Source organism: Eublepharis macularius, chromosome 8 (genome assembly GCF_028583425.1).
Source record: "Eublepharis macularius isolate TG4126 chromosome 8, MPM_Emac_v1.0, whole genome shotgun sequence".
In the NCBI taxonomy this organism is placed as follows: Eukaryota; Metazoa; Chordata; class Lepidosauria; order Squamata; family Eublepharidae; genus Eublepharis; species Eublepharis macularius.
In genome coordinates, this window is record NC_072797.1 from 67,986,491 (window position 1) to 68,003,550 (window position 17,060).

Consider the following 17,060-nt stretch of genomic DNA (forward strand, 5'->3'; position numbering starts at 1 on the left):
CTGGTTTGTAAACCATGAACTGGCCCTGTTCGTGCCAAACTTTGGTTCAGTTTGTGCCCATCTGTATTCAAAATACAATTAAAACTTTTGAGTTTAATTCAACAAAATTGATGAACTTGATCCAGTGAGATCAGCTTTTCAAAGTCTGACAGTCATTTAGCCAGAATTTTAGAACCACATTTAGTAACTAATTCACTGTTCAATAAATTCTTATTGCAATGGATGGGCTTGATGAAATATCTGTTCCCCAATGTCTAGTGTAAAGTCACTTAACAGGAGTCTTCAATCACAATGTTTATTAATCTGGATTCAATTTCTTGGCTTGGACAGTTTCTCAAAAAGTGCTCTACTGGTCTGTCTAGAGCTGCTGGCGTGTTTATTAAAAGTTCCAATAGTTCCACTAGATTTCAGCACTATGCAGTAGCAGAAGGGAGGAAGGTGTTTTGCTCTAGGCTCTAGCCTGGTCAATCATAAATAAGGGAACACCAGTGCCCCACCTGTCATCCCTTGCCTTCAAAGGGATGTAATGCGGTACTAACCCACAACAGCAAAAAAGAATGCCCGCGTAAACTTACTAATACACGTTTTAGTGCAAAATAAACCTTCTTAGTTCTGATTCTGTTCTGGTTCTGTCCTGACTGGTTGTCTAGATCATTATTAATCCTGTTTCAATTCATATCTTTATCAAAGAATACACAGACAAAATTCCATTTATACTAATTTCTTACAGCAAAATCATACATGTCATTTACAGTAATACCAATTAATGGCACGTGTGATTTTGCTGTAAGAAATTAGTATAAATGGAATTTTAGCATCTGTATGAATGATTACTCCTACTGTGTTCTGAGAGTTATATGGTTTTGCTAGCCTTTATTGTCTATGTCAGGAGTGGCCAAACTGCGGCTCGGGAGCCACATGTGGCTCTTCTAGACATATTGTGTGGCTCCCAGAGGTCTCTGAGTGTTGCTGCAACCATACATTTGATTTTAGTTTAGTTCTTTCCCTCCCTTTCCTCCTTTCCATGTCTTTCCCTCCCTCCCTCCCTTCTTTCTTTCCGTGTCTTTCATATTTTCAATAAAAATGTTGGGGTTGCTAGGTCTGACTCAGAAAATATCTGGGGACTTTAGGGGTGAAGCCTAGCAAGGATGGGACGTCACTTTTGTGACGTCCTATCTGAGTCAAAGGACAGGTGATGGCTCTTCCCCAGCTCCACCCATTCCAATGATGTCACTTCCAGCATACTGCACCAAAACCCCACCTCTTCCTGTGATGTCACTTTCAAGACAGTCCCCAAAACCCACCTCCTCTTTTGAAGTCCCTTCAGTTCATCATGTCTTGCGGCTCTCAAACATCTGACATTTATTCTATGTGGCTCTTACATTAAGCAAGTTTGGCCACCCCTGGTCTATGTAATAAACATAAATATATATTTAATTATTGTACTGATACCGTTTATTTTGCACTAAAATATGCGTTAGTAAGTTTATGTGGGTATTCTTTTTTGCTATCTCTTGCCTTTTAGCATTCCTTAGGTAGTCCCACTGCCTCACCAGGGAGTAGTACTGCCCACTTTGGGAACCACTGACTGATTTCATGGCTTCTCTCATGCAGATTAGGGGAAATGGAAGTTAATGCTAGCTAGCCCTGCCAATAAAATGCCCACTTTGAATCTTGTGTTTCATGAAGGCAATTTAAAAAAATAATAATAAAATTTATGTTATTGTTAAGAAGCAAAAAAAGGAGAGAAAAAAATGCAAAAAAATATATCTTTATTTCCTCTAATTTTGCTGACATCAGCACTTAAAACGTCTGCATTAGTCTTCCACAGAATTGGCTGTAATTTGGTAGCAGATAGAAGAAAATGCTTGCAAGTACCAGTATTCCTTATGTTACTAGATTCTACTCTTGTTTAGTGTGCTGGATTAGATCACCTTGATATCACATTCCTGTTGCATTCACAGACATTTGCTGAACCATTCAAATTCAAACCATCCTCCCATTCAAAACTGAAGAGGAGAATGAGTAACTGCCTAAACTTCTTGCCTCACTAAGATACTGTGAACATCAATAAGTCCAGATAATTTATCACTCTGAAAAAGAACGACAAAAAGTATTACATATTAATAAATGCCCTAGACCTTTTCCTTTTTAAAATTTTCACCCACGACATGATTCACTGCATTCTCTGTTGCTTCTTCCTCTCTCTTTCCACATTTGCATATTCTCAATTTCTGCTGAAATACAATTGACAATTATTCAGTACTAGTAACAAAGTCCGTTGTAGGAAAAAATACAAGCTCTAGAAAGGGAAGATCAGGCAAATGGGTATTGCCTCCTCCTAAGTGACTGATCCCGGCCGGGTGAAGGGGAGGTGGGCATTGCCACCTGCTCTGCGTCAGATTCCACCCAGGTGAAGGGGAGTGGGCATTGCTGCCTGTTTCACACCTGATTCTGGCAGGTTGAAGGGGGAACGGGCATTGCCACCTGCTCCGCTCCCGATCCAGGCTGGATGAAGTGGAGCATACATCTCCTCCTGCTTCGCACCTGATCCCAGCTGTGTGAAGGCAGGGGCGGGCATTCCTACTTGTTCTGTTCCTGATCTCACCTGGGTGAAGGTGGGAGTTGGGCATTGCCACTGGTCCCCTCCTGATCCCAGCTGGGTGAAGGCAGGGGGCAGGCATTGCCACTTGCTCCGCTCCTGATCTTGGCTGGATGGAGTGGCCATGCCTCCTGCTCCAGCCTGATCCCAGGTGAAGGCGGGGGTGAGCATTGCCACCTGCTTCACTCCTGATCAGAGCTGGGGGAGGGCAGGGGGAGGGCATTGCCCCCTGCTCCACTTCTGATCCCAGCTGGGTGAAGGTGGGGGCTGGCATTGTCACCTACTCTGCTCCTGATCCCATCTGGGTGAAGGCAGGGGGGCATTGCCACCTGCTCCACGCCTGATTCTGGCCATGTGAAGTGGGAGAGGCATTGCCACCTGCTCTGTGCCTGGTCCCAGCTAGGTGAAGGTGGCGGGCAGGCTTTGCCACCTGCTCTGCTCCTGATTTCAGCTGGGTAAAGGGAGGCTGGCATTGCCACCTGCTCTGCTTCTGATCCCAGCTGGGTGAAGATGGGGAGCTGGGCATTGCCACCTTCTCCGCTCCTGATCCCAGCTCGGTGAACTCCAGGGGCAGGCATTGCCGTGTGCTCTGCTCCTGATTCCAGCTGGGTAAAGGGAGGCTGGCATTGCCACCTGCTCTGCTTTTGATCCCAGCTGGGTGAAGATGGGGAGCTGGGCATTGCCACCTTCTCCGCTCCTGATCCCAGCTCGGTGAACTCCAGGGGCAGACATTGCCATGTGCTCTGCTCCTGATCACAGCTGGGTGAAGGCGGTGGGTGGGTATTTCCACCTGCTCTCCTGATCCCAGTTTGGTGAAGGTGGTGGTGGGCATTGCCACCTGCTCCGCTTCTGATCCCAGCTGGGTGAAGGCGGGGGGGCAGGCATTGCCGCCTGATCCACACCTGATCCCAGCCTCAGCTTCCTGCCGCGGCACACACTCTGGAGGGACAGGCTGCCTCGCCTGGTTTTCCCTCCACAGCGCGCCCTCTGTTGGCACACCAGGGTAGGAAGTGAGTTGTCTGGAACACGCTTAGTCTTTTATATAGTAGGATTATTTTACTGGTCTAACCAGTTAAATGGTCTTCTGGAAGCTAGCAGGATATGAAAAAACAATACAGATTGAGCAAGATCCAAAAAATATATTTTTACGGTTGACCTCTGACCTGCCAGGTTCCATCTCTAGTCTTCCCTGGTTATCTCTCTTCCAGCACCACATAGTCAGTATTACTTAAAACAAAAGGTAGCAACTTTTCTGTGCTATGAAAATTTATTGAACTGAGCTATCTTAAGATGCTGTTTCTTTAGGATCAGTTCATAAATAAAGCAAATATACAGGAAAGGTTTGCTGATGATGTTTACTCTTGAATGCATTCATGCTTCTAAATATCTGAAGGGCCAGCTTCTCTCTTATGAACCCACTTGACCACTGTGGTCATCTTTGGAGGCCCTGCTTCAAGTGTCTCCATCTTCTGAGACTAGGTAGGTGGCAACCTGGGGAAGGGCCTTCTCGGTAATGGCACCAAGACTCTTGAACTCTCTCCCAAGGGAAATTTGTCCATCCATTCTTGTTGCCATCTTCTGCCAAATGGCAAAGACTCTGGGGAGGCCCAGAGCCAAGCAAGGCCTAGAAAGGGCAGCAGAGCAGCTAGCCAAGGAGGGACTGCCAGGGAGGAACTCCCTGATTCTGCAAAGCCAGACTGTGCTGCAGGAGCAGGGTGGTGCAGCAGGCAGGAGGGAAGCATCCCTGGGAGGAAGGCAGATCCCAGGCTCCAAGAGGGCACTTAGATGAGGCCTCAGCAGTGGAGCCAGCCCCCAACAGCACTCTAGACCCACCTCCTAACTCAGCCACAAAGGGGCAGAGGGCACAGCAGTGTGAAGAGCAACACTGGGGCTTAGACAGCCGGAAGGAATGAAGCCAGAGAAGAGGAGCTTGTGGGAGTGGGCTGAGCAGGATACCTGGGGGTAGTGGTAACAGCAGCTTTGATTTTAATATTAGGAGAAATTTATTTTATTTTTCACTGCGCCTATGTTGAAAGCATATTTTTATTTTAGGTGCAAATCCTGCATTGTAGGCAGTAAATCTATTTTTGGTTAAAAACCTCACACTTCTTATTCTATAGGAGACATTATATGCTAATTTGATTCCGTTGAGGTTAATTTTTAATGAGGCAGTGACCTAGGATTGTGTGCCATTGTTTGATCCTTACGTCTAAACAACACCTTCTGTTTTCTTGACAGGATTGTTGAAAAAGGATATTACAGTGAGCGAGATGCTGCTGATGCTGTGAAACAAATCCTGGAGGCAGTTGCTGTAAGTACTGATTAGAGGTATACACTCAGTTTAGAACAGTTGTTCATTTATTTTGAATGATATAGGTCAGCAATACACACACATGAGTGTGAAAATAGCTTGCCTCCACTTCTGGGATTGGTTTTTTATTGAGTCATTTATGAGAAAAAAAGACCTTGTGTGTGACATCATTATCTTTCATACTGTATACCTAAATGATGACCAAAACTAAACTTCTAAAACCGGTTCATTTTTACTTTGGTCAGGAGGGCTTTCGGCACCAGCATTAGTGTAATTGGTTCAGAATTAGTGCTTGGACAAAAAGGAGTATTCCTTCGCCTATGTGACATGAACACAATTGAGACCTATGAATGTTAATAATTAATCACTGGGGGGTCTTATTTTTGGGAATGTTTTTTCTATACAAAAAGGTAGTTTAATGATCAGCCAAAGTACAGCAGATGTTCATGCTGTAAAGAACTCATCATACCCTTGTTTTGCCACTGGGAATGAGGGATTTATACTGCTGGTGTTAGTCTCAAGTTGTTAGACCTCAGTAAGGAGTTCACCTCTTTCTAACCTTTATCCCACTGAGTCCCCTTTCTTTCTCATTTCTTGTACCTGCCACCAGCGGACCAGTTCTTAGAGGTTTAATCCAGCCTGAGAGACTGCACCCAGGCTCTTCTCACTTTCTCTCTCTTAAAATACCTTTATGCCACTTCTGCATCTCCTTCTCTCTCCAAATTGCTACAGAGGTGACCAGTCTCTCTGATGTAAGTTCTCTAGGGGAAGAGGGCTTAATCCTTCCCTCACCCCTCACACTTCTGGTAAACGTGGCTTGAACTGAGCTTAATGTGATTTAAAGAGACCAAATAAAGCCAATTTCAGAAAAAAGAAATTTTAGCTCAAAGAATACAAGTAAACAGTTAGTACATGAAAAAACAAGCAGTTGAACAGTGTAAGACTACATTACTTACAGCATCTGAGCTGATATGGAATTAAAATGGTAATATTTCCAGTGCACATTCCTATATACTAATAGCCAAGTGGCTCTGATCTGTGAATACTTAAATCCAGAGATTAGAGCCATGAATGGACAGGGCCAATCTTCCTACACACCTGAAAAATGTCCCAGGTTTGCAGAATAAATCTGAAACCTAGAAGAAATACATTGGGCAGTTTAAAAAACAGTGGCTGTTGCTAGGCAACCATAACAGTTCAGCCAGTATTCCAGACTTGGTTGCTGTCAGTAAGAGACAAGGGTCTTTCCAGGGCTGTTTTAAGGGAAGACTCATTGAGGGCTGTTTTGAAAGAGGACTCATTGGGACCAGGCCCAAAAGCAAGCAACAGGCAACTTGATACCACTTGCATGACTCATCCAGGCTTGGCTGCTTGTTACTGTTCAACAGCAGCTCTCCCCCAAAGAAAGCCAGTGTAGTGTAGTGGTTAGAGTTTCAGAGTAGGATCTGGGAGACCCAAGTGTGAATAACCAGTGTGCAGTGGAAGCTTATTGGGTGACTTTGATCCAGTCACGCACTCTCAGCATAATTTACCTCTCAAGGTTGTTCTGAGGATAATTTGGAGGCAAGGAGAATGATGTAAGCTGCTTTGAGTCCCTCATAGGGAGAAAAGCAGTCCATAAATAAAGTAAATTCAAGAGTATAGGAGCCGATAAAAGGTAAGTTGATAACTTATCTTTTATCTCAGATTTGTTTTGTTTTACTGGCTTTTGCTGCAATAATAAATGACTGACTGGTAAGTTGTTTAGTGAATTTGAAGGAGAGAAGGAAGTAAGAAAAGGTGAGCATGTGAGGCTGCCAGGAGGAGAGAAAGAGGAAATAGTGTGGGGAAGGGGATACAGGGAAAAGTGAAAGACCTCTCTGTATACCCTTTCAGAATCCCCACCTCACAACTGGACCATAGGAGAGAAGCTGCTGCTGAGTGTGTGTGTGTGAAAACAGGGGCTTCGTTGATTGTTGCCTTGCTTTGTCTCAAGCAGCTTTTTGCCAGTATAGCTGCTACTTGTTTTACAGATCATTACAGTTTGTGGCTACTTTTGTCCAGTCCAAGAACTATATTTTTTCTATTGCAGACTGAGATGCATATTCTTCTGAGCCATGGTTGGGCCATTAAAGTGACCCACATATATTGTAAAGCAGGGCATTGCTTGTTGCTTGTCTCCTTCTTTGTACTTGTGCAGTCAAAGGTATCTTTTAAATTGCCAATATCGGCAAAATTGCCTGCTTTTTGTGTCTGTGCCATTGGGGTATCTATTTAAGAAATGATTGCAAAATTATGTGGTAAGACTCAACTCAAAAATGTAAAATTGAATTTTTTTAACTATGTTCCTTTTAAAATTGGAGGTGGTAGCAGCAGATGAATGGGGGGAGTGGCTGCTATGAAAGAGCACTGTAATTGTGTGAGAAAGCAACACAGTCAGGCAAATGAACATATGCGGTTCTTTGGGGCATTTCAAAAAAGCTCCCTGAACAATTGGCTCCCTGCTAATGACTGGGAAGCAGGCTGTTAGCTGCACTAGTGGGTGCTTGAGCATTCCTAGTTATACCTTGTCTGTAATTCTAGGCATTGGATTCTGATATATTTGCAATAGAAAGCAGGACTGAGTGAATAATTTCAATCTGTTCTTCCTGAGATTAATTGAATGTCTGACCAATTAGACAGCAGCTCCTCCATGAATCCTAGTTTAAATACCCCATTAAAGCCATGCAGGAAATACATATGTTTCCATTATATTTGATGCCTAATTAATATCTCTGTTACAGTTCTATAGCTGCTGACTTTGGCCAGTTTACAGTTGAGTGAGATTTATACATATTCAGATATTTTACTTTGTTTTATACAAATGTAAATAAGACAAATATATTTTTGGCCAGATTCATTGTGAAAAGCAGCTTTCCGTAACTTTACCATGACTATATCAGGTTTTATCACCTCATTAATGAAAAAAACTGTTCAATGAAAGACTCTCGTCAAATGAGATATTTATCAACAAAGCCCTGTATGGATTGGGACCAGCATACCACAAAGAGTACATCTCCTCCCCAGAAAAAAACAACAACACTTACATCTGCTAAAATAAACAGGGAAGTTTCTATAAAACATAACAGGGACAACTACAAAGGGCCAACAATGGCCTACAAATCAGTAGGCCATTTTTCTTTCTGTTGTTTTACTTTCTTTTTTCTGTTTTTTAACTTTTCCCCAATAAAAATTAAAAATATATTTAAAAGGGGAAGTTTCTGCTGAAATTCCTGATAACTGAAATCATTATGAGGGTGAAGCAAGACTTTCATGTTTCTCACCTCAGCCTTACAAAAAAAACAGTTACCCATCTCAGCACTAGCCTGCAGCCCTTTAGAAAATGGTTGATTTATATACCAGGTTGATATTGTAGCTGCTGAAACCTACTTCAGGATGTCTGGGGTACTTCAGTAGCTGTGTTAGTCTGTTTGTAGCAGTAGAAAACAGCAAGAGTCTGGTAGCACCTGTAAGACTAACAAAATTTGTAGTAGGCAGGGCTTTTTTTCAGTTGGAATGCAGCATTCCAGCACCTCCTAAAAATACGTATCTGGTGGGTATTTGGGCCCGAAATGGCCAGGATCAGGCTGCTGCTGGGTGGGGGAGGGTTCCCCCATGTGGCAGTGGCTGGCCGATTTGGGCTCAATCTGGAATGTTTGGGGCCCATTTTCACCATTTTGGGCTCATTTCAGCCCAATTTGGGCCTGACACAGCCAGGCTCGGATCACTGCCAGGTAGAGGAGGGTTCCCCCACATGGCAGCAGCCCTTTCCAGGCTGATTCAGGCCATATCCAGGCCATTTTGGGCCTTTTTTGGCCATTTTGGGCCCAAATTTGGGCCTGAAACGGCCAGGATAGGGCTGCTGCCAGGCGAGGGAGGGTTCCCCTGCCTGGCAGCAATGTGTTATAGGCTGATTTGGGCCCTATCTGGGTGATTTGGGGCCCATTTCCACAATTTTGGGCCCATTTCGGCCCAATTTGGGTCTGATACAGCCAGGATCAGGCCACTGCCAGGTGGGGGAGGGTTCCCCCACATGGCAACAGCCCTTTTCAGGCTGATTTGGGCCCTATCCAGGCCATTTTGGGCCCGTTTTGGTCCAATTCGCGCCCAGGATTGGGCTGCTGCTGGGCAGGGTCATGCTCTCTTGTGCAGCAGCGGCACATTCCAGGACGACTTGGGCCCAAATTGGGCCCCCTGTGGAGCGCAGGAGTGCCCCCTGTCTTCACACATCCTCATCAGCAGCTTCTCCCCTATGGTCCAGTTGTGTGGTGGTGATCCTGAAAGGGTATACAGAGAGGTCTTTCACTTTTTCCTGAATTCCCTTCCCCACACTAGTTCCTCTTTCTCTCCTCCTGGCAGCCTCACATCATCACCTTTTCCTACTTCCTTCTCTCCTTCAAATTCACTAAACAACTTACCTCTCCTTGGCTTGTGTGTGATTGATGGAGCTGTGCAAAGTAAGTTCATCTGATGATATACTGTTGAAGTTTGCCTGATGCCTAATCATGATCCAAGACAGATGACAGGGGAGCATGATGCAAGGCCAGTAAAACAGCCTTGGATGTTCATTCAGCATTGGCCAAGAGCTGAAGAGAGGCAAGGCTGGAGCCTCACCTGCCTTGGAAAAGTCAGTTCATAGCTAAAACTTTGGATCTCTGGGAAGTTGTGGAACCTGTTGCTGCCTCTAGGTATATTGTGTCAGTGAAAATGGAATTAATGGGCAGGAAGAATCTATAGCTTCACCTGTCACCTGAGAACACTGGAAGAGAAGCCATCCTCAGTCGTTTGTGTAATCTTTACAGCTGACCCAGTCTCTTCACTGATAGTGGCATCAGCAAAAGAGTATTCAGTTGAGGGCTTCCCAAGATCAGGAGGATCTCATACATTTTGGACCCTGGGACATCCTCAGACCCTTCAACTATAGCAGAGTTTCACAGGTCTGCATTCTGGGTCAGAACAACAAGCTTTTTCTTTCATAGCATTGTCAGAGTCTACTGTGTACATGCTGTGGGAGTCTTGGAAACTGAAGCAGTTTAAATAGTAGCTAGGGATCAGTAGTTTTCATCAACATACTATTTAAGCCTCGAAGATATTAATTGCCTCTGACTCTTGAGTCAATTTATGTCCATTACAATGTTTGTGCAATTTTAATTTAAATTAGGTTGTAGTGTATAGTTTAGCAGAAGAAACATTAATCTGTAAATAGATAAAATTAAAATTTGGTCGCTACACGATAAACTAATGATCAAACATTGGCTTAGATTCTAACAATGCTGCCCTAAGCAGGTCTACTCAGAATGCTGCTCAGATCTAGGACTCATTCCCAGGAAACTATGCTTAGGATTGCACTGTGAGTTGCTATTTTATCAGCATAACAGTAGTTCTGCTGATGGAAAGGCATTTCAGTCCACTCCAATCTACAGTGGTGTAGATTCCCCACTGTAGCCCCCCCCCTTGCCCCCCATTGATCCTGGAGATACACTGACCTGCCAGAGCACATTGTCAGGGGGCAGAGATGGCTAGAGTAGGAGGTGGATAAATTGCCTTTCTGCTTAAGATCCGATCATTGTAGAGAACAGCCTTGAGAAAGCACAGAACTAGCCAAAGATCTAGAATCTATTATTATCCGTTTAAGTAAAAAAATAGGGAGGCCTTGCATCTCATTTTAGTTCCATTGCCTTGGTTATATTACAAATGTCAGGTCATGAAGTGCTAGCATATTATGTTCTGTCCCATAGGAAATGAAGAATTACAGAACTAATTGATCTTCTGTTGCTCTTTCAGTGAAGTTCATTAGAATCCCGTTCATGATATGCTACTTAAAATATGATGATTCATACCAAACATATTTCTGCTCTAAGCCTTCTCCCTGACCAGTGTCCAGTTAATGAGGAGGCACTGCCAGTGCTTCCTTCCCCTCCCCCCAACTGCTTTGGTGCTTGCCTGCCTCCTCTCACTAGTGGCAGTTGCTGCATTTGCTACTTTCTTCTCCCACTCCTGGCAATCACTGATGCCAGCCCTTGTCCTGGCAGTGCATCATGGGAGTTGCAATAACCAAGATGGCAGCTGAAGTTTTGTGACATAGCATCACAAGATCTTGTTTGTGTGAGGGGGGAGAGAGATATATGTGAATATCTCTGTGAATCCTCAGTGGGGGGCAATATCCCATCACTCACCTGGTGAAGGATATACCACCTTCCCACACATGTGAATGTGTGTAGCAGAGTACACAGTGAAGTCCAGTGAGAAGAAATATAATTTAAGATAAGTTTGTTTAGTGAAAGAAGAGTTTCATTTAAGAATTATTTACAATAATATAAACAACAAACTGAGAGAAACGTTCATGTCTTGTACAGGAGAGAGTTTCATCAACAGACATTTTACAACTGACACAAAACAGAACAGAATCTTTACTCACAGCAGGGAGGGGCTACTTCAGGAGCTACAGACAAACAAACTATACAAAGTATCAAGCCTTTTACTCTGCAAGTACTTTGTACATTCAAATTAGGCCACAGTGTTTTATTCCTGCAATCCCCTTCTCACTGTGCCTCATTTCAATTCACCGAATTTAATCCATTATGTAGTTTCTCAAAATTCTCTGCACTTAGAGGCTTTGTTAAGATGTCAGCTACCATTTGTAATGTTGGACAATATTCCATTTCGATAAACCCTTTTTGACACAAATCTTTTATTGCATGACATCTTTTATCTATATGTTTAGTGCGTGCATTTATTTTTTCTGATTGCACTAACTTTAAACAACTCTGATAATCTTCAAACATTTTAATAGGCTCTGAATTTGGCACTCCCAGATCTGCTAGAATCTGGCTAAGCCATTGTGCTTTTTTGCATGCCTCTACTGCAGCTACATATTCTGCCTCTGTGGTAGAATAAGCCACTGAGTTTTGTTTCCTGCTAGCCCAATTTAAAGTTCCATTTCCTAATAAGAAAACAAATCCACTCATAGACTTACGATCTGTTCTGTCTCCAGCCCAATCTGCATCTGTATATCCAATTAACTTAGGATCTGTTTTTACCGTTAACTTTAATTAATAATAATATGTTTATTGCTTTTCCGGCCGAAGCCATAAGCCATACAAACACCAACAAAATATGAACTGTACACTTGAACATACCCAATTCACATAGACATAACTCGTCATTATCACTTTAAACTATCTAAACTCATGAAAATCTTGTTTCTTTATCACCGTGGCTAAAAAGGAAGCCACTATAGCAGAGGTTTGATTGTCAGGAAAGTTATCAGACAATAACACTGAGATTGCCCAAGGAAGGAAGGGAAGCTTTTCTTTTAACATAATAGGAATAATAAATCTCTCTCTTTCCTTACTCCACTTAGGGCAAAAAACTATTATATGATCCAAGGTCTCTAACTTTCCTTGTCCACAGTCACAAACTCGTTCAGAATAAGGGAGTCCAGAGAAACGACCTGAAAGCACTTTAGAGGGGAAGGAGTTAAGTCTAGCCAATGTGAAGGCTCTGCGTTGAGCTGGAATGTTTAAAGAATAGCAATAAGATGGAATAGCCTCTGGGGGTGAAAGTCCCAGGGATAAGCCCAAACATGTACGTCTGGCTCTCTGGAGAGTACTGCTGTAATCAAGATCCTTTAGTTTTAATTTTATAACACTTAGGGCCTCATTTGTCTGTAAAGATGTTATATCAATATCCAGAATTTTTAGTTTCTGGTTAATTAAATTAGTTCGGCTACTCTTATAGGTATCCTGCGAGATCAAATGTGCAAAACCTACTTTCCCTGAATTATCCTTGTAAATTTCCTTGTTCAAGAACAACTTAAAGGCTGTAATCCATGCTCTCTTCTCAATTGAGGGTTGGGCGAATTCCACCCTAAGTGCAGTACCTGCTACGCATCTCGGGACTGCCGCTATCTCCCTCAAAAATGTGTGTAGAGGGGTGTCCAGGTTGTCGGATACACCTTCAATCCACACTCCACACCCATAAAGTATCTGTGGGATAACCTTAGCATTAAAAATCCTAATGGCTGGTGGTATATGTTTTGCTCCTTTGGAGTAAAAGAATTTTTTAATTGCCATTGATGAAATGTTTGCGGCCTTCAGAGCAGCCTGAGTATGTGGTTTCCATGATAGATTGTAATTAAAAGTGATACCAAGATGGACTTCCGGTTTGGGATTCATGGAGGTCTGACGCAGCTCCATTTGCGGAGCTGACCGGACTGCCGTTTTAAGCGGCCGGCGGGGGAAATTTAGCCCACGGCCGACTGCTCTCAGGCGGAGAGCAGGCAAAGTACGCTCAAGACCTCAGGGCGCGTCGATCTCGGGCGAGGGGGGGTCCTGCGCAACGGATCTCCCCCCGACCCTTGAGGTCCCACCCTGTGACAGGTCGGCAAAGATCTCTGCGGCAGTTTCGGGGCCAATGCGGTTGGCATAAGACCTACGTACCCAAGCTTCAACAGGGGAGAGAAGAGTGGAGGGGAAACTAAGATTGAAACAGCGATTACAACCCAAGGAAAGTGAATGAGAAGGTAAAGATCACTATCTTCTGATACGGGACAGATTGTTAAAAGCAAAGAAGAATAAAAGTAGATTTTCAACCTGCAACAGACTAACTATAAGGAGGGGAAGACTCGGCAAGAGTTGTAGTAGAAAAAGGACTAAGTTTAAAGAAGTTATTGGAGAAATAGGACTATTGTTTTGAATACTTGCGGTTACGGAGCTGTGAGAAAACTTTACCATCGCGAGAGCTGCTGTGGGAAGCCTGGAAACAGGAAGTGCGTAATAACGAGACTTCCGGTTTGGGATTCATGGAGGTCTAACGCAGCTCCACTTGCGGAGCTGACCGGACTGCCGTTTTAAGCGGCCGGCGAGGTGAAAATAGCCCGCGGCCGACTGCTCTCAGGCGGAGAGCAGGCAAAGAACGCTCAAGACCCTAGGGTGAGTTAGATCTCGGACGAGGGGGGGCTCTGCGCAACGGGTCCCCTCCCGATCCTTGAGGTCCCACCCTGCGACGGGTCGGCTACAATCTCTGCGGCAGTTTTGGGGCCAATTCAGCTGGCATAAGACCTACATACCCAAGCTTCGATTGGGGGAAGAAGCTGAGAGGAGAACTTAAAATCGAAACAGCGATTACAACCCGAGAAAAGTGAAGGGAAGGTAAAGATCACTATCTTCCGATACGGGACAGATTGATAAAAACAGAGAGGAAAAAAAGTAGATTTTTAAACTGCAACAGACTAGTGAAAAGGAGGGGAAGACTCGGCAGGAGTTGTATTTGAAAAGAGACTAAGTTTAAAGAAGTTATTAAAGAAATCGGACTATTGTTTTGAATACCTGTGGCTTGGGAGCTGTGAGAAAAAGACACCATCGCGAGATCTGCTGTGGGAAGACGGGAGACAGGAAGTGCGTAATAACAATAGAGCGGCTGGAGAGAAGCGGCCCTTGCTGGAGGGCAGGAAGAAGGGAATCGCCATCTTTGAGAGGGGAAGGGTCGCGGCCTCAGCGGAAAAGGAAGTAGGCCATTTTGGATTACAAAATCATAGAGAAACCATAGAGAAAAGACGCCCGACATTTTGGACCCTTTAAAAATTAATTAATGCAAGAAGACCGGGACATTTGAAATAAAAAAGGAACTAAATTTAACGCCACGGAGTTAAGGAAGAGAGCGGACTCGTGGGAGCGAGCTAAAGCAAGCCCCACGATGTCGAAAAAAGAGTGGCAATCGGCAATAGAAAACTTGGACAAAAAACTTTTAGAGGTGATCAAGGAATTCAAAGACATGAAATTGGAGCTGATTAAAGAGGTTAAACAGACAGTAAAATCGGAGCTGTCAGAAGTAAAATCGGAGCTGTCAAAAGTGAAGAAAGGTATGGAAACAATACAAAATGAATTACAAGGGACGCAGCAGAGAGTTAAAACAGTAGAAGACGCGATGGAGAACTTAGCAGACACGCAACAAACAGAGATGAGACTGATGAGGGGGAGAATGTCAGTTGCAGAAACTAAACACATGGAGAAGCAGTTACGTTTTCGCGGCTTGCCAGAAGTGGAAGGAAAGTCAGCGCAAGAACAGATGACTGAGGTGTTAGCTGAATACCTGGGGAAGGAGGAGGAGGAAGTTGTGGCTATCCTAGATGTGGCATATCGTGTGAACTCGAGAATTGCAACCCAGAGGAAAGTACCAAGAGACGTGATTGTACAATTTACAACACGAAACATGAAAGAGAAGATTGTGACTAAACAGTTTCAAGATCCATTGGAGATCGATGGCAAGACAATCATCATAATGAAGGAACTACCTAGATCAGTGTTACTAGATCGGAAAAAATATAAAGCACTAATCCAGATGTTGAAGGACATGAAAATTAGGTACAGATGGGAGCTTCCAGAGGGTTTGTCCTTTGAATTTGGAGGTGCCAAAAAGCGTATCAGATCTGAGAGGGAAATGGAGCGATTTATAAGGGACAATGAAAAAGACTTACCAACAAGATTATGAGTATGGAGTATAAAGTATTATCTTGGAATGTAAATGGACTAAATTCACCGAATAAGAGGAAAAATATCTTCCACTGGCTATTAAAACAAAAATGTGATATTGTTTGTTTGCAAGAGACTCATATTCGAAAACAGGATGTAAAATATTTAAAATTGGGAAAATTGGGCAAGGACTTTGTAGCGGCCTCAAGTAAAAAAAAAAGAGGAGTGGTGTTGTATGTAAAAGAGGAGCTACAACCAAAATTTATAATGAAAGATGTGGAAGCCAGATTTGTAGCAGTGGAATGTACTTGGAACTTAAAGAGAGTGTTGGTAGTCGGAATTTATGCACCTAATGGTGCAAAAGAAAGCTTCTTTGAGGATTTGAGGAAGCATTTAGACGATCTTTCATATGATCAGATAATTCTTGCTGGAGACTTCAATGGAGTGACAGACTTGGAACTGGATAAAAAGACTACAACGGCACAAAAGAAAAGAGGATTATTACCAAAGCTCTTTTTTGAGTTGATTCAACAAGAGACTCTTGAAGATGTATGGAGGAGAGAATATCCTAAAAGCAGACAGTTTACTTTTTATTCTGCAAGGCACTCTACACTATCAAGAATTGACATGATCTGGGCCTCAAAAGACTTGGCGTTATGGACTAAGGAGGTAAAATAATGCCGATGGTAGGCTCAGATCACAACCCAATTATGTGGAAACTAGGGAAAAGGAGAAAAAGGAAAGCATGGAGAATAAATGAGGACTTGCTACAGGAAAGAGAGAACATGGAAACATTGAGAAGAGAGACAAAGTTTTTCATACAATACAACGTGAATAAAGAAGTACCAACTGATAAAGTTTGGGATGCTTATAAGGCGGTTATAAGGGGCATACTAATGGACTTAAATGGTAGAGCAAGAAAGAAGAAAGAGGAGAAGAGACAAGAGATTGAGGAGAAAATAAAAGCCAAGGAAATACAGCTAAAAAAGAGACCAGGGAAAAAGAAATTATATCAGGAAATTAAAATACTTCAAGAACAGCTAATAGCAATGAGTAATAAAGAACTGGAGTGGAACCTTAAAAGGCTGAATCAGAAAGCGTTTGAGGGCGCAAATAAACCTGGGAAGTACCTGGCATGGCAATTGAAGAAGAGAAGGGAAAAGAAAACAATAAATAAAATCTGTGAAGAAGACAAAACGTATTTGGAACAGACTACCATTAGTAGAGCCTTTTATAAATTCTACGCTAACCTGTACAATAAGAAAGAAGTAAATAAAGATTCAATAGCGTCATATTTGGAGAAAATGAAACTTCCAGAAATCTCGGATGCTTGGAGAAATAAATTGAACAGTGAAGTAACGGATGAAGAAATAAGTAAGGCAATACAATCTGCAAATCTAGGAAAGGCGCCAGGGCCAGATGGACTTACAGCTAAATTTTACAAGACTATGGCCAATGAGCTGGCACCATTCCTAAAGGAGGTGATCAGTGGAGTTCTAAGGGATCAAAGGATTCCAGACACTTGGTCTGAAGCGAACATATCATTGATCCCAAAAGAGGGCCAAGATTTGACTAATGTGAAAAATTACAGACCTATATCGTTACTTAACAATGACTATAAAATCTTTGCGAAGATACTGGCGGAGAGACTGAAGGG

At 43.1% G+C, this 17,060-nt stretch overlaps 1 protein-coding gene across 1 annotated transcript in view; it reads left to right on the plus strand.

Annotated features, from left to right (window-relative positions):
* The window catches only part of CAMK4 (calcium/calmodulin dependent protein kinase IV), a 184,687-nt gene that overhangs the window by 84,270 nt on the left and 83,357 nt on the right, over window positions 1-17,060 (plus strand). Inside the window, exon 6 of the mRNA XM_054986096.1 lies at window positions 4,841-4,913. Within this exon, the coding sequence (XP_054842071.1) occupies window positions 4,841-4,913 (73 nt within the window). The remainder of the gene's footprint in view (window positions 1-4,840; window positions 4,914-17,060) is intronic.